The 24128-nt window shown below is 46.4% G+C and overlaps 1 protein-coding gene across 1 annotated transcript in view; it reads left to right on the top strand.

Annotated features, from left to right (window-relative positions):
* Myo1e (myosin IE) overlaps positions 1–20935 on the top strand; it is a 190727-nt gene extending 169792 nt beyond the window's left edge. The window contains exons 26-28 of the mRNA XM_021206176.2: positions 4420–4621; positions 16873–17042; positions 19895–20935. Of these exons, the coding sequence (XP_021061835.1) occupies positions 4420–4621; positions 16873–17042; positions 19895–19971 (449 nt within the window). The 3' untranslated portion in view covers positions 19972–20935. The remainder of the gene's footprint in view (positions 1–4419; positions 4622–16872; positions 17043–19894) is intronic.
* Positions 20936–24128: the final 3193 nt, after the last annotated feature.

Below are 24128 nucleotides of genomic sequence, written 5' to 3' on the forward strand. Positions count from 1 at the left end.
GGTTGCTGGGAATTGAATTTTAGGACCTCTGCTCACTCTGGTCAACCCCTCGCTCAGTCCCTGCTCTCTCTGGCCCAAAGATTTATTTATTATTATAAATAAGTACACTGTAGCTGACTTCAGACACACCAGAAAGGGCATCCAATCTCATTACAGGTGGTTGTGAGCCACCATGTGGTTGCTGGGATTTGAACTCAGGACCTTTGGAAGAGCAGTCATACCCGCTAAGCCATCTCTCCAGCCCCCAATGTGGGCTTCATTACCCAGCTCTGTCACTTCCTAAGGCAGAGAGAGACAAATGAATTCCTGTCTACCGTGGCAGAATGCTGCTGGTTTTACTCTGTCAGATGCTGCCCTGATGGGGTCCAAGAGGTTTCTGCCAGGCTTCATCCACACATGGAAGCAGTGGTTCATAACTAGTTAATGACCTGTGAATTGCTAGAAAAGTGCCTGTCCTTGGTGAAACAAAATCCAGGTGACATCCCTAAAGTAAAGTAATATCTGAGAGAATTACAAAAGTTCAGACCATAAGCTGTCCCCAGCTGGGCGGTGGTGGTGCACACCTGTATTCCCCGCACGGGGGAGGCAGAGAGAGGCGGATCTCTGTGAGTTCCAGGCCAGTCTGTACTACAGAGAGAGTTCAAAGGCACCCTAAGCTACACAGAGACACCTTGTCTTGGGGGGAAAGAAAGAAAGAAAGAAAGAAAGAAAGAAAGAAAGAAAGAAAGAAAGAAAGAAAGAAAGAAAGAAAGAAAGAAAGAAAGGAAGGAAGGAAGGAANGGAAGGAAGGAAGGAAGGAAGGAAGAAAGAAAGAAAGAAAGAAAGAAAGAAAGAAAGAAAGAAAGAAAGAAAGAAAGAAAGAAAGAAAGAGATTGTTCCTAGAATAGAATATTAGTCATAGTAGGATAGATCTGAACACATCATTTGGGAGCCATATTTGAGTTAAATCATAGCAGACAAAAGGGTCCTATTTGCCTCAGTGTCCAAGCTAAGTAATACTTTAAGCTCCTGCTCCAGGACCTCACACTTGTACTCTAAGCGTGAACGTTGCCCAGCAATGGGATCTGAAATCTTCTCTCCTTTGGAGTCTCTGTCATGCCTTAACCACAGTTTGTTTCCTCCTTTGCTTCTTTAATTCTCAGGGAGCATCTAAGCTCAAAGGGACCCCAGAGAAGCAGGGTTTGCACTTAGTGGTATTGTACAGTGCTGGCCTCTTGCCGGGGCCATCTGGAAGCTCCTTGACCTTAGCTCTGGCCAGAGGGTCCTCTAGCCAAATCAGCCCACAGTGCACCTGACTTCAACGTAGCCCCCAACCTCCAAATGACACTTTACTCCTCAGTCAGACGAGGAATTAGCCACAACTTTAAATTTCTTAGGTGTGTTTATTCACTGGGAGCAGGTGTTGGGGGAAGGGTGTGTGTGTGAGTGTGTGTGTGTGTGTGTGTGTGTGTGTGTCCATGTGCTTGGTGGTGGTATGTGTGCAGATGAAGAAGGGGGTGCATATGCATGTCGTGCATATCCATGTAGAGCCAGGGGATAACCTCAAGTGTTGATTTTGAGGACCGTACACCTTGGTTGCTTTGTTTTGTTTTTGAGACAGCATCTCTCTAAATACCCTTGGCTGTCCTGGAACTCTTTATGTAAACCAGGCTAGCCTTGAACTCACAGAGATCCACCTGCCTCTGCCTCCCAAGTGCTGGCATTAGAGGTGTCCACCACTGAGCCCACCTACACCATGATTGTGTGTGTGTGTGTGTGTGTGTGTGTGTGTGTGTGTGTGTGTGTGTGATTGGAATTGGGTATAGTGATCCAAGGCTTTAATTCCAACACTCATGAAGCAGAGGCAGGTTAGTTTGCAGCCAGCCTGGTCTACATAGTGAGTTTCAGGATTGCCAGAGATACACGGTAAGACCCTTTCTCTCCGGAACCCAGACGAGCCACCATGTGAAAGAAAACGCAACACAGATTTAGGTCAGAAACAACAGTAACTCAATCGCTGGGCACAACTAAAATCCTAATCTTGTAAGCTTTATGAAATCTAAATCCTCTGGTGGATATTGAAATTGGGAGACACTCATAATTACATCTTGTCCTCATGCTATCCTCGTCTGAAAGGTGCACCATGTTTTTTGATAGAGTCTCTTCCTAGACCTGAGGTGGGCCAGTTAGGCTAGACTGAGTGCCCTCCAGCCCCAGGGACTTCCTGTCTCCATCTCCCAGGATTACAAACATGAGCCGCCACCTCTGGCTTTTACTGTGGGCAATGGGAACTGAACTCACATCCTCAGGCTTACAAGGCAACTGAAATGTCCCTTCAACCTTGATTCCTTAGGCTCTTAAAGTTTCCCAGCTTCATCACAAACCATACTTTTATGAAATATAAAAAATGAATTCGTAGAACAATGAAATTTGAAAAGCACATAAAATACAAGCCAAATTTTTCTTTTGTTATTAATTTCAACAGGCATAAAAATACATCTGCTGAGTGCTTATTCTCAGTCCCTGAACTCAGAGTGGACAAATGAGTCTCTGGTGACATATGGACACTCCCCTACTTTTCTGTGCCCTAGGAAACACCCCACTGTAACAAACTTCTTTTCTTTCCTAAGCGCTCTTGGCAGCAAGTGGGACCTTAGTGTCCTCCCCACTCCCAGATGCTGTGGGGAGCCCTTCAAATTCTTATTCACTGGGTCAGATGAGGAGAGAGTCTTATTTGTCTCGAACGTCTAGTTTTTGTCTGGCCCGGAGCCTGGGGGAGGAAATGGGAACCACACCGGCTGGATAAGAAGCCGCACTCCTAAATGCTCTGCCCTAGAACACTGTCTCAGAACAGCAACTTGCTCCATTGTTGCCAGTGAAGGGAAAGCTCAGTTGTCCCTTTAGAAGGGTGTCAAGATAACGGAGAAATGTATGCATATCAGAGCTAGAAGAGAGCAGGTAAATGCCCGACTGGATGAGACACTGACCTGAAAGATTCCAGTGTCGCTGTCAGAGCCAGAGCCAGATCTGAGCCCCTAAGCCCATGGCCACTCAATGCTACTTGAGAATTCTGCAGTTTTCTGGTGTGCACAACTGACGTGGGCCTCAAGGAAGATCTCTCTCTTCCTAACTGTCCGACATGTCAGGAAATGAGACAGAGCTGTGTCATACGTGGCAGGGGGCAATGGTGCCTCTATTTTCAAGTGCCCACCCTACCATCCATTCCATGATTCGCTGACTAAAAAAAAGCAGCTAGAAGTCTCTGGTGCGCAGACCTTTCTTTATCCAGTTGAGCTGGCTGGTCGGCTGCACTCCCTCACCTATGCGAGGCTCCCCCAGGGACTCTAGTCAGCTCGCAAACACAAACATGGCTAAAGCAGAACTTTTCCTTCTCCCCAATTTCCTCTACCTTGCTAAAAACTGGTAGACTACATTCCCAAAGCTAGCCACCAAGGTCTTTTCCCTTATTTGGCTACTTCCTCCTCCTTGGTAGGAAGGACCTCCTACCAAGGTTCAGCTATCAAAGTATTGACTCACATAATTAATGTACCCAATTAAAATTAAACACCTCATCATAATGGGCTTCTTCTTGTACCTTTATAAACTGCCATTTTCTTATGTATCACATCTGTCTCCTCTCTATCCAGAGGCAGGCCTTCGTCCGGTTCCCCTATCTTCTTTCCTTTTTTCCCTTTCCTTTCTTCCTCTTCTATCTCTTGTCTTTGTCTCTTATTCCCTGTCCTCTGTCCCTCTGGGGCAAGTACATCTCCTTTGTGCTGAGAACTTGGCTTTGGGGGTCCTAAGCCGGTACCGTTCCTTACACTGACTCCTCGGAAGTGAACGGCCAACTGTTTGACCCACTGCCCTCCTGAGTCACTACCTCACAGACCTAAAAACTGCTTTTCCACTTCCTGCAAGCCCAGCTTGCTCTGATTGTGGGCTTTGAAATTCAGAGATCTAGAAATCCTATTGCCACATTCCACAGGCTTGTCTGACGCACTCCCTAGGCAGGTGACGTTGCTATCACGGTTGCCAACCCCAAGTATAATCTGATTCAACAGTTATACCTCAGTAGAGTTGGGAGGAAAACAGTGTATTCACTTTCTTACAATATTACTGGTAGTAATACTTTCAAATGAGGAAACTGGGGACCAAAGGAGCCAACTCAGCCGGGCAATGGTGGCGCACGCCTTTAATCCCAGCACTTGGGAGGCAGAAGAAGGTGGATTTCTGAGTTCGAGGCCAGCCTGGTCTACAGAGTGAGTTCCAGGATAGCCAAAGCTATACAGAGAAACCCTGTCTCGAAAAAAAAACAAACAAAAAACAAAAACAAAACAAAGGCGCCAACTCACTTGCCTTCTGCTAGTTAATGGAGTAAGCATAGCGGAGCTTTTGGCAAAGCTACAGAAACTGATCTTTTTCCTTCTCTTTCCTCTCTAGGATGCCATCAAAATGGAGTCCTAAGAAACCAGTTTGTGCCTCCTCCCCATGCCCTTGGAAACCAGAGGTCCAATCAGAAAAGCCTGTACACCTCTATGGCCCGCCCACCCTTGCCAAGGCAACAGTCCACAGGCTCGGACCGATTGTCTCAGACGCCAGAGAGCCTGGATTTCCTCAAGGTCCCGGACCAGGGGGTTGCTGGGTAAGATTTCCCATGTTGTGCGACAAAGCCTGTGAACTCTAGTTCCACGAGTCATGAAGTGGGTTCCGGGGCTCTAAGAGAGTCCGTGCTGAATTCTCAAGTTCAGTTTTCTACCCAAGTGCTGCATTCTGGGACCCATGGCTGAGGGACCAAGTTAAAAGTAGTTCCGGGCATCTCCTTCCCTCGGCTCACCAGCCTCCTGCTCTCCGTCAGCCACCACGCCCGGCTAGGTTGTTCACTTTCTTGTTTGTGTCCATGCCTGCAGCTGTGTAAATGTAACAAACCATAGTTTTAGCAAGGGTTAGATTAGGGCACCAGGGTCTGGGGAAAAATGGCGCAGCGGTTAAGAACACATGCCTTTGCAGGACCTGGGTTCTGTTTCCAACACCCACATGGATAAGCTTGTGTACTGTACAACAAAACCTTTCCCGAGGAGACGGAACACACATCTACTCACCCTAGATAAGGAACCCCCAACAAATCAAAGTTCAAATACTACCAAAGTCCAACTTAGTGAACCAATTCATTCTTCTTCAGGGTTACTTAACAGGAGTGTGGGGGAAAGGTAAGAGGGGCAGAAATGACTCAAAAGACATCTGCATCCTCCAGGCCCACCCAACACAGGTGACAGCCCACAAAAGCTGGGAAACCCGGAGCACCCTGTGCAGGCTGCAGGTAGCTCAACAGGTTGACTGTCCTTTCCAGGTGACTCCGATCTAAACCCCTTCCGGGCAGCTGCTCGGGACTCGGAGCCGCCTTCGCAGCTTTTCTCCTCAGAGAGCCTTTGCCACTCAGCTTCACACGCACACATGCACGCACTCATGCATGCACACTTGCGCACAAATAAAGACGTTTCCAGAAGTATTAGAAAAGCATCATATCTTCATGTCCTAGGAGATGTGTATGTTTACTTAAGCTTACCAGTCTTGAAAGCTTCACAAGAGCCTTTGCCTTTCTAGTAAAGACGGAGCCAGGGTTTTCAGCCTGAGAAAGGAAGGAACCTGGAACTATGGGTAGCTAATCAGAGGACTCCCCGCTAGAGAGGGGAAGTAGACCTTGCCTTTGTGGTCACAGGAATAGGACTGAGGTCAGGTGCAAGACCAGTGAGGGAAGCCTGCTAGGAGGGCTAGGTAGCAGAAATAGATCCTAGCCACACAGAAGTGAACAGCCTTAAATGCTGTGGAGAACCTTAGAATTCAGGCTCAGCCTGCCTGTCCATGCTGAGCCGGAGTGTCCGGTGCACAAGCCAAGCCTGAGGGAGAGCTCTAACTTAATCTCTATTACCTTACGTTTTCGTTTGCTCTCTGTTGCTGAGATAAAATACTCTGACCGCAGCAACTTGGGGAGGAAAGGGTTTGTTTGGCTTACATTCCAGGTCACAATCCATCACTGAGGCTGAAAAATCAAGACAGGAGCTCAGAGGCAGGGACCATGGAGGATGTATGCTTATTTGTTGGCTCTCTGGCTCACTCAGCTAGTTTCCTCATACAATACAGGCCTAGGCTCTGCCTAGGGATGGCGCCACCCAAAGTGGGCTGGGCTCTTCCACATCAACTATTAATCAAGACTCTTCCTCACAGAGATGACCACAGGCCAATTTGATCAAGGCATCTCTTCAGCTGAGGTTCCCTCTTCTCAGATGACTTTAGGTTGTTTTAGATTGACAAGAGAAACCTATCAGGACACTTGAAGCTTGCGGCTTACCTTGACTGAGCTTCGATTTCTTTCCATAGGTTGATGCAACACCATCGTGCTCACAGGCACGTTGGGAGAAGATGTAATAAACTTTATATGCTTAGCATGGTACTTGTATGTAGAAGACAACTCAGCAGTTGCTCTACCAGGATGATAATGATGATGATGATGGTGATGATGATTTACGTAGTGATGGTGATGATGGTAGTGGTGGTTGGTGGTGATAATGGTGATGGCAGTGGAAATGACCGCGAGACTATGCTTGACCTAGTGGCATTATAGTATTTATTTATTTATTCGTTTGCTTTGTGTACATTTGCATGTATTGAGAAGGGTGGCATATCACACAGTGGTGCACATGCAGCAGTCAGAGGACAACTTCCTGGAATCACTCTTCCCCCTCCACAGCATGGGTTCCAGGATTCAGATTTGGTAGCAGTCACCTTTACCCACTGGGCCATCTCACTGGCCCTGCCTAGTGACTTTAAGGTGTCTCCCAACTCTCTGATTCCTGAGTTATGGAGCTAGTAGCTCTGTGTGCTGAATTCAGCTGAGGACCTGCTTCAGGCCACTTTCTTCCCTCCTCCCATTCCTCATGCCCAGTTCCAGTTTTCCTTCTCTCTGTTGTCTCATAAACACTGGAGAAATTTTAAAGGAGAACCAGGAGAAGAGTGTGCAAAATAGACCTACACTGGGAGAAAGAACAGGGCTCCCCTGGGCACCTCCATGACTCCTCTGTGCTCCCGAGCACCTCCATGGCTCCCCTGGGCTCCTCCCTAGCACCTCCACGGCTCCCCTGTGCTACTCCCGGGCACCTCCATGGTTCCCCTGTGCTGCCCCTGGGCACCTCCATGGTTCCCCTGTGCTGCTCCTGGGCACCTCCATGGCTCCCGTGGGCTCCTCTTGGTCACCATCATGCCGTTATCTTGTTTCTTTTGCCTCAGCCACTTTTTCCTAAAGACCACACGGACTTCGTGTTCTCTCCCAGAGTTCCTTTCCTCTATCAAGTCTTACCTCGTCCTCTCTTTGGGCTGCAGACAGGAGGCACTTTGATCTTTATTACACAGGTGGCCGTTGGTAGATGGAGGCTTCCTTCTCTAATGTAAATAGCTGTGTTCCACTAGTTGTCATGACTCAGTTGAGTTGATTGACTTCTTGCTATGGTTCTCAAATCCTGCTGTTCACCAGAATTGCCTGGAGAGCTTGCCATCTCCCCCACCCCCCTTAAAATCTCAATATGGCAATGCGCGCGCGTGTGTGTGTGTGTGTGTGTGTGTGTGTGTGTGTGTGTGTGTGTGTGTGCACGTGTCACACATGTGGATTTTAGGTGTCACTTTCTTTCTTAACCATCTTACTATTTGAGACATGGTCTCTAATTGAGCCTAGAGCTCACTAATTGGCTAAACACCCTGGCTAGTCAATCTTAGCCATCCTCCTCTCCCCACCGCCCCAGCTCCCCAGCTCTGGGGTTGCAGGCACTCGATGCAACATCTAGCTTTTGGTGTGGGTACTGTGGGTACTGGTTATCTGAGCTCAAGTCCTCACGTAGCAAGCCTGGTACCAACTGAGAACTGTCTTCCTGGTTACGTCTCTACCAAATTCCCAGACGGTATTGATGCCAGTCATCCGAGGAAGGACCACATAGTGACCTTCAGACGTGTAAAGGACAACAAATAGCTGATGATAAGATTCAAGGAAAGCTGGGTGGGAAGGCACTGTCAAGGTAGTGGGCTTTCACTGGAGGCCCCAGATGCTATTCAGATACATGAGCATCCCTGAAATAGTCACAAGGCTATTCTTGGGCCCCGTTTTCTAGTCTCAAGCAGGCAGGGGGATTATAGGCAATCACCACTCCAAGTCTCCCCGCCCTGTCTGCTGGCTTTCTATTTGCTTTGGTTTTGGCAAGCTGTACCATCTTTTCAGCCTGCCTTGCAAGTTGCAGACTTGCGTATGTCAGCCAAAATAGGCAATGTAGGAAGGCTGGGTCCTGGGTCTTCACCAAGGCTGCTCCCTTCCAGCCCCAGTGAAGTCTTACCACACCCTTCCCTGCCTTCATCTCCCGATGCCAAGTACATACGCTGCTGTCATGGGGAGGAGCCGGGAGGAAGAACCGCCCGATAGGCAATGTGACTGTCCTACCTGCTCTATGTATAGCTCTGACATTAGCACTCTAAGGCCAGAAGCGACAAGAATTCTAGCCAGTCTTCTCATTATACACTTAGGCCTGCTTTGTAGACAGTCCTTTTAAAAAAAAAGGAACTTAGCTGAGCATGGTGGCTCTGCCTATAATCTTAACATTTAGGAGGCTAAGGCAGAAGGATTACTTTAAGTTTGAGTTCCATGCTAACTTCAGCTAAAGACTGAGACCATGTGTCTGAACAAAGAAAGAGAAACACAAGGAGGTGGGGAAGGAGGACCTGAAAAGATGGCTGAATGGTTAAGAACATTGGCTGATCTCACAGAGGACCTGAGTTCAGTTCCCAGTACCCATGTGGTGGCTCAGAACCCACTTCACTCTGGTTCTAAGGGAATTAGATGCCCCCTTTTGGCTTATTGGGGTGCTGCACACAGGTACACATACAAAAAAAAACACATTTACATAAAATAAAAATAATATTTTTCTAAGAAAGTAAACAAGGGGATAAGGGCACAGGAAGCTAGCATTTATTTTCTGCAATACAAGTTTGAAAATTCAGTTTTTAATGTGGCAGAGAACTTGGCTGTGGCATTTTAGGAGCCTTGTGGTTACCTACATTTTGTTTTTGTTTTTGTTTTTAAGATTTATTTATTAGGCTGGAGAGATGGCTCAGCGGTAAAAAGCACTGACTACTCTTCCAGAGGTCCTGAGTTCAATTCCCAGCAACCACATGGTGGCTTACAACCATCTGTAATGGGTTCTGATGCCCTCTTCTGGTGTGTCTGGTTGTTTTATTTATTTATTTATTTATTTTATGTACATGAGTACACTGTAGCTGTCTTCAGACACACCAGAAGAGGGCATCAGATTTCATTATGGATGGTTGTGAGCCACTATGTGGTTGCTGGGTTTTGAACTCAGGACCTTCGGAAGAACAGTTAGTGCTCTTAACCGCTGAGCCATCTCTTTAGCCCATGGTTACCTAAATTAAAGTTTCTCTTTGCCAAAAGACAAACTGTGTTGAAGCTCAGAAAGAACCCCAGATTTCTCCATAAACATGAGGATTCCTGTTGAGATGAAGGTGCCGAAGACTCAGCTTGAATTTACCTCACTGGAGAACCAGACCACCACAGCCTCCTCTCTGCTCCTTCACATACTGGCTTTACCTTGTCTTCCCCTCTCCCACCCCTTGGTGTTGTCCTTCCTTACAGACATGTTTCACACAGTCGTTATTTCTGTTGGCCCTTGGAGCATGGCTGATATCAAATGGTTTCATTAGCGCCTCAGGTTTGCTCAGGAATCGATCGGCTTCGTTTCCATTTAGTCGGTTGGTTTTGGAGAGAGCAGGAAGTTCACTACATTCATTATCATTCCAACAAAGTCTGTTTGTCTGTCTGTCTCCTCCCCTTCCTCTCTTCCTCCTTTTCTTTTTTGGGGATGGAGCCCCCGACCTTACGTGTGCTAAGCAATTGCTTTAGCACTGAGCTACATCCTCGGTGCCCCCAGCTTCCTCAGCCTTGTTTCGTGGCATTCCTGCACGTGATTGCTGCCCTTGTCCTCAGCACATCTTCCTTCTCCAAGTGACACCAAGCTGTATAGAGGGAGTCGTGGGTTTTCAAGCCTTTGTGATGCACTACCTACTACTACAGGGTAAAGCTCTACCCTGATTTTTTTTTTTTTTTCAGTCATGGTAGTGCATACTTTTAATCCCAGCACTCAAAAGGGATAGTCTCTGTGAGATTCAGGCCAGTCTGGTCTACAAAGTGAGTTCCAGGGCTACACAGTGAGACTCTCCCCAGATTCATAGCAACTCTTGTCTGACCATCAGGTGTGCTGGGTAGCTTTCCTTCTGGACACTGCAATGTGATCTACTTATCGTCTTTTGTGAAAGAATTGAAGCCAAGACTGGAAATGTCTGTTGTCGTCTTTAGAAATTCTTTTTTTTAGTATTATTTATCTATTGTATGTATATGACTACACTGTCATTCTCCTTGGACACACAAGAGGAGGGCATTGGATCCCATCACAGATGGTTGTGAGCCAGCATGTGGTTGCTGGGATTTGAACTCAGGACCTCTGGAAGAGCAGTCGGTGCTCTCAACCACTGAGCCATCTCTCCAGCCTGTCTTCTGTATCATGAAAGGGTAGCTGTAGGGGGAAATAGAAAAACAGGAGCAGGTACTATTGGCAAGACTTCCAGCCAGCCGCAAAGGAGGAAGAGTTAGAAAGCTTTAAGTGCTGCCTGGATGTCTCCAGTCAGCAAGGACTCTCCTAATGCAGTCAGATTTTCAAAAGGCTTAAAATTTCCAGCAAATGTCCAATAGCAATATTCTCAACCCACAATCTACAGGAGCAGCTGGAACCTGGCCCAGGCCAACTCCAGGTCTCAGGAATTCCTGGCACTTGCTCTCATATTTCCAGTAATGTCTATGGTTTCAGCCTTTGGAGCAGAACATGATTTTAAAAGCCAATACAATGAGACTCCATTCTTTTCCTTCTTAGAAATTCAAGACCCAAATTTCACATCTGCAGAACAAAAGCAGTGATGTTCAAAAGCTTGTTCCCCAGGACTCCCTGGCACACCAGCCCTGGAAGGTTCACAGAACACGGTGTATCGGAGCTGGAAGGACTGGGCATGTGTCCGGTTCAGCCAGTGGCATTTCGCTTTTACTCATCAAACATCTCCTTCACCATGTTTATTGGACAGCTCATGACTGTCACTTAACTTGTGTGCTTTGGTGTCTTCGTATGAAAAATTGGGAGAATAAGATGCCAGTAACTGAGAGCTGGCAAGATGATTCAGCATGGAAGGGTATTTGTTATCAAGTATTAGGACCTGTGTCTGATCTCTAAGGATCCTCATGATAAGAAAGAACAGACCTCCCCAAAGGCATCCCCTGACCTCCATGTAAGAGCCCTGGTAAGCATTACACACACATCAGCACGTTAATTAAACTTTTAAAACTGGATAAACCAGGGTTGGAGAGATGGCTCAGCATTAAGAGCACTGACTGCTCTTCTAGAGGTCCTGAGTTCAAATCCCAGCAAAACATGGTGGCTCACAACCATCCATAATGAGATCTGACACCCTCTTCTGGTGTATCTGAAGACAGCTACAGTGTATTTAGATACTATAATAAAAGTTTTTTTAAAAAAATTTAAAAAAATGGATAAACCGGGTGTGGTGGCACATGCCTTTATTCCCAGCAGTTGGGAGGCAGAGGCAAGCAGATCTCTGCGAGTTCAAAGCCAGCCTGGTCTACAAACTGAGTCCAGGACAGTCACACAGAGAAACCCTATCTTGAAAATTAAAACAAAACAAACAGAAAAAACTATATAATAAATGAAATGCCTACCTTTCTGGCTTTTCTTAGAGATGATAGACTAAATGTACAACAAAGCAAAATGCAATATGAGTTGGAGGAGTTGGTTTTTGATTTTTGTTTGTTTGTTTGGTTGGTTGGTTTTTTAAGACAGGGTTTCTCTGTGTAGCCCTGGCTGTCCTGGAACTCACTCTGTAGGCCAGGCTGACCTCAAACTCAGAAATCCACCTGCCTCTGCCTCCCAAGTGCTGGGGTCAAAGGCGTGCACCACCACTGCCCAGCAGAGGAGGTTTTTTTTTTTTTTGAGGTTCTAGGAATGAAGCCTAGAATCTCATACATTCTAAGCAAATTCTCTACCACATGACTGTATACTTAGCTGGAAAATTCTTTTATGTTTGTTCCTAGGAAGCTAGGTAGGGAAACACTCCCCAGTACACGTGAGGACTAGCTGTACTGTTGATGGTGCAGAGCAGAGGCAGGGTACACTGGTACGCGGATGCTGCAGCTGTCACTAGACACTGTCCTCAGTCAGGACAACTTAGAGTTACAAATTCCTTCTTGCCCTGGGCTTCATGTACTTCCTGGAACAGCTTCCTATCTGATCGACGTCACATCCACATGCTGTGGACTGGGGCAGGGCCATCAACTCGTCTTTAATTTGGAGAGGTTTGATGCCAGTTAGGTTTCCTTATCCAGGGAGAATTGCCAGCCCTCTGAGTTCTTGCCAACTGGCATTGATCTCAGTGCCTGCACTATGGTCTTTTCTAGCCAATAATGTAGGATTCACCCTGCAAGGCAAATTCTCAACCTGCAACCCGGATGTGCTGTGCATGGCTCTGTGGCCCCTCAGGAAGTATGAATTGCATTCTGCATTATAGTGTGGTTATGCTTGGGTGTGATGCCCTGCCCAAAAGAAAGAAATTAAATTGATTTGTCATGTTAGGGGACAAAAAGCACAATATGCAGTTCATCTGAACTAAAGTGGTCCATCGAATCCGAACAGGAAAGCTGAGCTTCACTGTACAGAAGTGCCATGAGATGGCTGAGCAGATAAGAGTCCTTCCTGAGGGCCTGAGTTCGAATCCCAGCACCATCCGAAATTCCATTTGGCCTTCAGTGGCATCAGGCGTACACATGGTACATAGATACACATGCAGAAAAAACACCCATACATATAACATTAAGTATTTTTTTAATTACATATAAAGGCAGCAAGTAAATGCCCCAGCAGGTAAATGTGCTTGCTGCAGAGTCTGATGGCCTGGCTTCAGTTCCCAGGGCCGCCATGGTGGAATAAGAAAACCAACCCCAGCAAACCGCCCTCTGACCCTCACAAATGCCTGGGCATGTATCTCCCTCAACACACATACACACGCACACACACAATGTAAACATTTTCCATTAAGAAAATTACATGTAATCAGATTTGTTTGATAGTGTGTAGATATGGGGCAGGCCCACAGATAAAGTAACTTGGACTGTTGACATACCCGCAGGGGTTGCAACTTTATTATTAAACTGACATTCTGGGTGTAGTCTCCATTCTCCCAGTGAAGGCTCTGTCTTTATAATAGTTCTCAATCCTGGAGAGTGTGTGTGTGTGTGTGTGTGTGTGTGTGTGTGTGTGTGTGTGTGCATGTGCACACGTGTGTGTGTGCGTGTGTATGTGTGTGCGTGTGTGAGAGTGTGTGTGTGCGTGTGCACGTGTGTGTGAGAGTGTGTGTGCGCGTGTGTGAGAGTGTGTGTGCGCGTGTGCGTGTGTCTGTGCACCATGTATGTGCCTAGCATTCTCAAGGTTGGGTGAGCAATAAAACTGAACCAAAATGCCTAAATTGCAACAGTTGTCAGTTCCTGGGGTTAAATGGCTTCCTTTTTGGTCAACTTGACACATGCTAGGGTTATCTGGGAAGACAGACCTCCTTTGAGAAATTGCCGCTATCAGATTTTCCTCCTAGGCAAGTCTGTGGAGCATCTCCTTGTTTAAGGACTGCTGGCGGCGGCGGCAGGCAGGCAGTATACTTCTTAGGCGGGTGGGTCCTGAATTGTATGAGAAGGCCAAGTGAGCAAGCTGGTAAGCAGTATTCTTCCATGGTCTTTACTTGGGTCCTGCCTTGAGTTCCTGCCCTGACAGAAGCACAGCCAGAAAGACTTGCTTCTGTCAGTGTTTCATGGCAGCAAGGGGCAGCAAACTACGATACATAGTAAATATACACAGGCCAGGTGCTGGGCCACCAGACTGGCTACCCAGAAAGTGTGTGTGTGTGGGGGGGGGGGGTGAAGCTTGCTTATTTCCTTTGCTAATTTAATTGTAAGTGGGTAAGATTTGGTTTTTAATGACTGTTTCACAAGTAGTTGACACAGTTCCTGAAAGTCTCTGCCATCAGCTCTGCTGAGGACTGAGCCAGCTCTGCTCAGAGGCCCTTTTGCACTGAGTTGGCAGTCACTCTGGCTGGGAGTGGTACCTAAACGACCTCATTAATCAATTTCTGGCAGTGTGTTAAAAGCCATCAGTTCTCCATATTTATTACACAGGATCGCCACCTAGTGACACCTTAGAGATCGGCTGGGTTCCGGAGGCTGGGGGGGCTCTTTCTAGCCTAGCCTGGGTACTGGCAGTTGTGTTGTGACTGGTTGTGCTCTGTGCTTCCTCCAGGTCCCTAGACTACTAAACCCAAGCATCAGTCAGCTCTTCATCTGCATAGATTCCTTCTTCCTCAGCTGCACACTGAATTCAAGTATAGAACCTGTCTTGAAACCATAACGAACAATAACAGAGAGGCAGATGTTTGAGCAGTCCCCCTGCTTCTTGGGACACTTTCAGCAGCTCCCAGCATACAAGGCATGGGCCTTTCCAAGGTTCAACTATGCATTGTACAACCCACAGAGTCCTGCCCTACCAACTGATTCAAGAGAAGCTTTATGGAGATATAATCTACATACCATAGAATCAACCCACTTGAAATGTCCAGTATTATAATTTTAGTGTATTGACAAAGTTGTGCACTGTGGCCATAATCTAATTTTAGAATTCTTTCCTTCTCATAATCCTGTCAGACAAGGCATAACTTTAATCCCAGCCCTCCGGAGGCAAGCAGATCGAGGCTAGCCTTGACTACAGAATGAGTTTCAGGGCAGCCAGGGATACACATACATACACACACACACACACACACACACACACACACACACAACACACACACGAAAGAGAGAGAGAGAGAGAGAGAGAGAGAGAGAGAGAGAGAGAGAGAGAGGAAGAGGAGAAAAGAAACTTCCCCTTCAACATTGTCCCACCTCACTAACAATCTATGTATCTATGTTGGCTGGTTATAGACATTTTATTTATAAACACTCATTTATTATTAAGTATTATATTCATATGTTATTAATGTGATCATTTTCTTAATTTCATTTTCTTTTTAGTTACACTTACTTATCTGTGTACTGCATGGAGGGACCACAGCACATATGTGGCAGTTAGAGAACACCTTTAGGGAATGCGTTCTCTCTCTCCACCATGTGGTGTGGGTCCTGAGGACTAAACTCAGGGCATTAGGCCTCGTGGCAAAGCACCTTCACCCCCTGAGTCAGCTCGCTCGCCTCAGTCTCAGCTTTGAGTTTATCTTTTTGCTAATACTTGGACGTAGGACTGATGGTGTGTGACTTTGGTGTTATTTGTTTGCTTATTTATTTATTTATTTAAAGTTGGTTATTTGAGACAATGTCTCATGTAGCCCAGGCTGGCCTAGCCTCAAACTCACTATGTAGCCAAAGATGACCTTGAACTTCTGATTCAATACCTCCCCTACCTCCCCAATGCTTTATTATGGATTATGGACATGCACTACCTGGTTTATGCAGTGCTGGGACTTGAACCCCAGATTTTGTACATGCTCAGTATGTGTTCAGTCTACTGAGCCATACCGTTCCTTTAGCTCTCTAGGTAGTGGTGATCTTCTATCATCTTTTTTTTTAAGTTATTTATTTTTATGTATATGTGTACACTGTAGCTGTCTTCAGACACACCAGAAGAGGGCATTGGACTCACATTACAGATGGTTGTGAGCCACCACGTGGTTAGTGGGACTTGAACTCCGAATACCCTTCCATTTCTAATTACATTTGTTTATTTATTGATTGATTGATTGATTGATTGATTAGTGTGTTGTATAGGTATGCCCATGCCACGGTGCACGTGGAGGTCAGAGGACAGTTTTTGAGAGTCATTTCTCTCCTCCCACCATGGGGTGGGGGTTGGGAATCAGACTCAAGCTGTCAGGCTTGGCAGCGAGTGCCTTCTTCCCATGGAGTCATCTTACTGCCCCACCAGCCCCAAGACCCTTTCAGAAGAGGGCATAACCTAAATTCCCTTTGTAGACTTTGCTTTAGGCTAGCCTTAAGCAAAGTGGGGGAAAATGTTTTCCAACTTTCTCTGTTCTTTTTTTTTTAATCTTTTGTTTTGTTTTGTTTTGTTTTTGCTTTGTTTTGTTTTGTCTTTTCAAGACAGGGTTTCTCTGTGTAGCCCTGGCTGTCCTGGAACTCACTCTGTAGACCAGGCTGGCCTCAAACTCAGAAATCCTCCTGCCTCTGCCATCCAAGTGCTGGGATTAAAGGCGTGCGCCACCACTACCTGGCTTTTCTGTCCTTTTTTACAAGTGCTTTTTATAAATACATTAAATACCTTTCAGATGAAGTTTAAAGAGCTCACTCATAGGACTGGGAATGTTAGCTTGGTTATTAGAATGCTTGCCTAGCATGTATTGAGGCCGTGAGGCTATGACGGTGCATGTAACCCCAGTCTTTGAGATATGGAAATGGAAGGATCAGAAGTTAAAGGTCATCCTTGTCTACATAGTGAGTTTGAGAACACACGTTGCCAATGGTATACAAAGAAGAGCCTACTCACACTTAAGACCAAGTTGTAATTATTCACCTTAGAGACACTGAATAGTGAACTGAGGCAGCTTAGTGGAAAGGCTGGAAAGATGGCCCAGGGTGAAGGTGTTTGAACCAGATTTGTAACCCTTGCTGCAGCCACGATACCATGCAGCTGCTTCTTCATGGTGTTCCTATCTCATGCGGTTCTGCTCTCTCCACAGAGTCCGGAGACAAACGAGCAGCCGGCCTCCCCCAGCAGGGGGCAGACCAAAGCCTCAACCCAAGCCTAAGCCCCAGGTGCCACAGTGCAAGGCCTTGTATGCCTATGACGCTCAGGACACGGACGAACTCAGCTTCAACGCCAACGATATCATTGAGATTATTAAAGAAGGTGAGTGCATGGCTGGCTACCCCAGCCTCCCAGAGGGCGTGCAGGGGGTTCATGGACTCACTTAGCACAAGTGTGCAGGCAGACCAGTGGTTCTCTCTCAGCCTGTGGGTCTTGACCTGTCTCGGGAGTTCATTGCTGTGAAGAGACACTATGACCACATCAACTCTTAGAAAGGAAAACATTTAACTGGGGTTGGCTTACAGGTTCAGAGGTTTAGTTCATTGTCCTCATAGCAGGAAGCATGGCAGCGTCCAGGCACACATGGTCCTGGAGGAGCCAAGAGTTCTACCTCTTAATACACAGGCAGCAGAAGAAGATTGTGTGCCCCACTGGGCATAGACTGAGCACAGGAAACCTTCAAGTCCACCCCCACAGTGACACACTTCCTCCAGCAAGACCACACCTACTCCAGCAATGCCACACCTCCCAGTAGTGACACTCCCTATGGGTCAAGCATTCAAACAAATGAATCTATGGGGGCCATACCTATTCAGACCACCAGATGACCCCTTTGGGGGCCAAATGACTCTTTCACAGGGCTCATATCAGATATTTATGTTATGATTCACATAACAGTAGCAAAGTTACAGTTGTGGAGTAGGAACGAAATGATTTTATAGTTGCGGGTCATCACAACATAAGGAACTGTATTAAAGGTGTCACAACATTAGCACGGTTGAGAGCCACTGGTGTAGGCAGAGGTAGAGGGAAGGGAGACCTCGAGCTGTTTGATCAAAATCTTTATAGCGCCAAAGATTGAACAGCAGGCCTTGTGTCTACAAGGCGAGCAGGCTACACTGGGCTCTGCTCAGTCTCTGGGCCTCTTATTTTAGTGTGGAGTCTCACTTAGGTGTTCTAAGCTGGTCTAGAATTCACTCTATTTCCCAGGCATAAGTTCAGACTTGTGATCCCCCTGCCTCAGGTTCCCACAGCCCTGGCCTATCAGACACATCTAAGTCATTTTTCTTAAATGCCCTTTTAAGGGAGGGGGTGGAAGTTGTATACAAGTGTGTATTCATGACTTCACAGACATCATATAACCGTATCATGGACGTCATATAAACATACACACATACATATCTACGATGTGACTCCTTGAACTTTCACACGCAGTTGGAGGAAATTTCCCAGACAAGTCCACATCAGGTCAGGTCCAGTTTTCCCACCAAATGAGTAACTAGAAGCTTAATTTTTAGAACTTTCTGAGTTTGTCACCCTGGTGAGACATGCTAGGGAGATAAGTACCCTCCCCTCTTCAGTTTCTGGGAATGTCTTCTGAAAAAGGGAATAAGTGGAGACACTTGGCAGTAATTATCTTAATCCTTCACCCCTCACTTCAAAATAATTGCTTCAGATTTATTCTTCATCCCACCAAACCAAGATAATAAGCCAAATAAACATGTATGTGTATTAAAAAAAACAAACAAACAAATGTCCCAGAAGTATGTCAGAATCTTGTTCCTAATCACTGTGGAAAGGATCTCCCCAAACTGTAGAGATCTTCAAAGCCAGAAAATCATGGGTGCTGGGGGAGGACATAGCTCAGCTGGTAGAGTTTAGCTGAAGGTCCTGAGTTCGATTTCCTGCACTGCATCAAACCACATATGTGGGTACATGCCTGAGATCCCAGAAGTCAAGAGGAGGAGGAGGCAGGAGAGGCAGGGGAGGCAGAAGCTCAAGGTCGCCCTTTATTATGTAGGAAGCTTGAGACCACCTGGGCTACAGAAGACAGGGGTGTTGATAAACTACAAAAAAAAAAAAAAAAAAACCTAAAGAGCCACGCAGCCAAGACAGAACTGCACTGAAGGTGGGAAGGCGTGCTCAGCATTGAGGCAGAACCACCTCTCCCCAGAACAGAATCTGTGCTCAGGCAGGGAATGGTGAGAGCGGCTGAAAGACAGGATAGCGGGGCCTCAGAGTCTTCCTGCACCACGATGCCCCTGGGCAGGCTGCTCTATGCTGGACACGCCTGGCCAGGGTGGGTCCTACAGGGCTCACAGCTACAGGTGTCTCACATCTGCTCTGCAGACTTCCTACCTAAAGGATTCTGACTGGTGGTGCAGTTCCATGTCTTATTTTAAGAAGTCACCAGGCAGTGGTGGCACATGCCTTTAATCCCAGCACTTGGGAGGCAGAGGCAGGCGGATTTCTGAATTTGAGGCCAGCCTGGTCTACAGAGTGAGTTCCAGGACAGCCAGGGCTACACAGAGAAACCCTGTCTCAAAAAACCAAAAATAAAAAATAAAAAAATAAAAAAAGAAGAAGTCACCTTTTCTCTCTCTTTTTATTTTTTTTTTTTTTTTATTTTTATTTTCAAGGCTGGACTGATGTTTGCTTCTTTTCTTTTCTTTTCTTTTTTTTTCTTCTGTGTAGCTCTTGCTGTCCTGGAACTCAACTCTGTAAACCAGGCTGGCCTCAAACTCAAAGATATACCTGCCTCTGCCTCCCAAGTTCTGATATTAACAGCATGCACCACTACCACCTGGCTTCTTTTTTTCTTTTTTAGATAGGGTCTCATGTAGCCCAGGCTAGCCTCAAACCTGCTATGTAGCTAAGAATAGCCTTGACCTTTTGATCTTCCTCCTTGCACTTCCCGAGTGCTAGGATTACAACCACGTACCACCATAGTGGCTTATGCAGTGCTAGGGATGGAACCCAAGGCTTCATGCATGTTAAACAGTGCTCTTTATCAACAGAGCCACATCTTTAGCCCTGGAGCAGGTCATTCTGTAAAAGAAACCTTTTCCCAACAAGATAAAACACAGAAGGAAGAAACTATGAATGGAACCAAGTCACCTTAGCCCGTGAGAACAGGCATGCAGCCATACTCACCTGTACTGTCACCTCCACAGATCCTTCTGGCTGGTGGACGGGTAGACTACGAGGCAAGCAGGGCCTGTTTCCTAACAACTACGTCACCAAGATCTGAGGCGCCCGGAAACTGACATGCAGGCGGAGGAGCTCCAGGCGTGGACTGGGGAGGGGACTTTTTGGGGACTCCCCTTCTGATCCACAGTGAGCAACTGCTACACCAAGGCCTGAAGCTATTCTGACACCTTCCACATGGAAGACACAGAAAAGCTTGGGTTAGGGACAAGGAGTGTCACTCCATAAATGATCCTAAAAGGTAGTCTAGTTCCCAGGAGGGCAAAAACCACCACCCACTAAGATTTATTTATTGTATTTAAATCTGGTGTAAGTCTCGGGGGCTGCCTGGTATCTATCCCACAGCCTCCTGCCCACTCACCAGGTCCAGGGGACAGCAGGCGGTGACTCTGTGACAAGTGCCTTTAGTTGAAGAGCACACTTCATTCATTCCTCTCTCTCTCAGTACCTGATACATTCCTCTCTGCTAACCCTCCCTCGGGGAGAACCCACCCTCTGGAGTCAGAACTTGGTGTGAACAGGCACTCACCTGTCACTGCCAAGGGCGGGCAGGCCATCCTTCTGAGCCCGTGGGAGCCGGGGCCACTAAGACTGCTGGTGGGAAGAAGTTGGGTGCTAGACTGATGGTCTTGCTTTCTCTTGGTCTTTGCTTGTAATGTGGCTGGCCCATGTTGGTTTTATGTTTAATGCTGTGCTTATAATAAGAAAGAGCCCCCCCAAGCTGTACATTTATAAAAAGTGATCATATACTGTATATAGAAAAATCTAGAAGCACATATGAATGCAGCAGGTAGTATTCCACTGTACCTATTCATGAAGGGAGGTTTTATTACAGGACTTGCACCAGGTACTTACAGACGCGCCCTCTCCTCTTTGCCTAGAGAAACAGTCATTGCATTCCTGCACAGTCCCTCAGACCCCCTTACCCTCTCCCTGTAGGTAATTCTCCTGTGACCCCTCTGCCGTCCTTCCTTACTTCCTAAATAAATGTAACGGAGTCAGTGCAATGCCTTGTTCCTTCATGACATTTATTGTGGGTTATAATTTCCTCCTAAAAACAAAGCCAGTGGTATGGTCATAGCCACCATTGTTTCCCCACTTTCCATGACTGTCACAAATGTCTGGGATAAGCAGCTTGTGAGCAGGAAAAGTTAATATCAGTTTATGCTTTAAGAAGTTTCTGTCCTTGCTCTCTATCCTTGAAGTATAACAGGAGAATCAGATCATTAAAGAGGGGGCTGGAGAGGCAGCTCGGCAGCTAAAAGCACGTCCGGAAGACCTTGCTTCGATTCTCAGAACCCACATGGTGGCTCACAGCCATCTGTGACTTCAGATCCAAGGGATCTGATACCCTCTTCCAGCCTCCACAGGCACCAGGCTTACATATGATATACCACTATACAGACAGACAGAACATTCATCCCTGATGATGATGATGATGATGATGATGATGATGATGATGATTGTAAATGATTAAAAAGGGACATGCAGCTCCATAAACTCAGCACGGTGATGAGTACCTGGGAAATATGAGTTGGAGGATCAGGAGTTCAAATTTCTCCTCAGCAGCATAACCAGCGTGGAACAGGTGAGAGCCTGTCTACAAGCAAACAAACCACTCAAAGGAACCTAAACAGAGCTTCCGAACAAATTCATAAGCTACCTCCTGTGTACGGGAGACTGTGCTGAGCGGTGCCTTGATCTTTTCCAGCCTGTGAGGGAGAACTCATCTGCATGGGTAACATGGCATCAAATGTCAGTCACTAACCAGAGTCAAGCCATGGTCCTGCCTGCTGTGGCCAAGATGTCGAATCCTCTAGTTTTGGGATGTCAGGGTATTTATTATAGCATGATTTTGATTTTTACCACTTATATGTTTCACTTACTCATGTGGAACACTTCAGCTTTTGCATTATTCAGCATAAGAGTCTTAAAAGTCCTTCATGACACCCTAAAAGCTCCTGAGTCAGGGCATTTAAAAGAATTATTTATTTATTTTATGTACATGAGTACACTGTCACTGTCTGCAGACACACCAGAAGAGGGCACTGGATCCCATTACAGATGGTTGTGAGCCACCATGTGGTTGCTGGGGATTGAACTCAGGACCTCTGGAAGAGCAGTCAGTGCTCTTAACCGCTGAGCCATCTCTCCAGCCCAAGTCGGGGCATTTAATGTTTAAGAAAAAATGTAGCAAAGTGTGTTGGCTCTTCTTGGTGGTCAATTTGACTACTTCTGGAATTAGCTGAAACCCAAGTGGCTTGGTACACCTGTGAATTTTTTGTTGTTGTAATTAAAAAATTCGAAGTAGGAAGATCCATCTTTACTCTGAGCCACACCTTCTGCTGGCAGTCTATAGAAAGGACACGGGGAAGGAAACTATCTCTCCCTGCGTGCTTGCTCTCACTTCTCACTGGCAAGTCTGTTCCTGTACTGACATTCGAACCTACTTCAAGATTCTGGCATACACTGAAGACCAGCCTTGTGAACTACTGGATTCTTGGATTTTGTGTTGGTTGACAGCCATTGTTGGGCTAGCTACATCACAGCCTGTAAGCCACTCCAGTAAATTACACACACACACACACACAAAACCACAATCTGTTCTGTTCCTCCTAAGAACCCTGACAAATACATAAGGACATTATATGGAATATGCTCACAAAAATCTACCCTTTCATGACATCAAAGATTGTCCTCCAGTTTCCACATGCACATGCATACATGTGTACAAGCCACCCTCTCCTGACAGCCAGGGTCGTCCCCTGGATCCTACATGAATTTGAATGCACGTGCACACACAATCTGTCATCTTTTAGAGAGAAGCTGAACTCCAGCATCCTTGAGAAGTTGCAGACTTTTGGTGCTAGGAAAACTCTGTTCCTTGGTTGCACTTCCTTACTGTTCATTCTGAAGGAAGCTGGTCCAAGGCTGCCATGGGAACGAGCTTCTGCTAACTTAACAAGGGCTATTTATAAAACTCTGTAATAGGATTTCAAACCATAAAGATGTTTAATATCACACACACACACAAGTTTGAGACTTACAGAAATCCTTATCAGGCAGCCCTGACCTTCTCAAGAACGGGGAGAAGCCAGCCATCACTGGAAGCAGGTCTCCCTCTTGTTCCTGACATTTTCTACACAGCAGATCACAGGAGACCAGACTGTGGGATCTGCTGTTAGGCAGAAAGCGGCTTTCACCATGTGCTCTCAGTTGAGGCAGTGTTGAGTGTCTTAGAGTTTCTACCGCGGTGAAGAAGACACCAGGACAACAGCATTTAACTGGGCCCACTTACAGGTTCAGAGGTTTAGTCCATCGTCATCATGGCGGGAGGCATGGTGGCATGCAAGCAGACATGGTGCTGGAGAAGAAGGCAAGAGATTCTACATCGGCATCTCTGGACCAGCAGGAAGAGAGAGCGAGTGAGCTGCTAGGCCTGGCTTGAGCTTCTGAAACCTCCAAGAACACTCCCCATTCCCCTGGTGACATACTTCCTCTGATAAGGCCATACCTACTTTAACAGGGCCTTACTTCCTAATCCTGCCAAATAATGCCACTCTCTGGGAACCTATGGCGGCCATTTTCATCCAAAGTGCCACAGAGTTAAACGTCACTGTGAAGCTCGGAGCACAGGTGAATTCTGAAAAAAAAATTAGAACATTTGATGGGTCTGAGTCTTTTCCTCAAAACAGTTAATGTCTTCTCAAATCAAGTTGTTAGGAAGTAGTCACTATAAGAGACACTATGAAGTTCAACAGTTAACAGCACTGACTGTTCTTCCAGAGGACATTTGTTTCCCTGCGCCTTCATGGCAACTCCTGACTGTCCGTAACTCCAATTCCAGGGGATCTAATGCCCTCTTCCAACCTTCATGGGCACCAGGCACATACATGGTACATACACATACTTGGAGACAAGAGCTCATTCATTTAAGAGAGAGAGAGAGAGAGAGAGAGAGAGAGAGAGAGAGAGAGAGAGAGAGAGAGAGACTAGGTTTATAATTTTTCTTTGTTTTACATCAGTGGTTGGAACATATCATGTCCCTGTGGGGGAGGGGATGCATCTTAAAGAGAGCGGGGTGTAGTTCAGTGGTAGTACACTCTTGCTGGACATGCCAGACCTGGCGTTCCATCCTCAGCAATAAAGAGAATGTAAGACATGGTGGAAGTGTGTCACCCACTTGGAGCTAAAACAGCA

Source organism: Mus pahari, chromosome 10, assembly GCF_900095145.1.
Source record: "Mus pahari chromosome 10, PAHARI_EIJ_v1.1, whole genome shotgun sequence".
Classification (NCBI taxonomy): domain Eukaryota; kingdom Metazoa; phylum Chordata; class Mammalia; order Rodentia; family Muridae; genus Mus; species Mus pahari.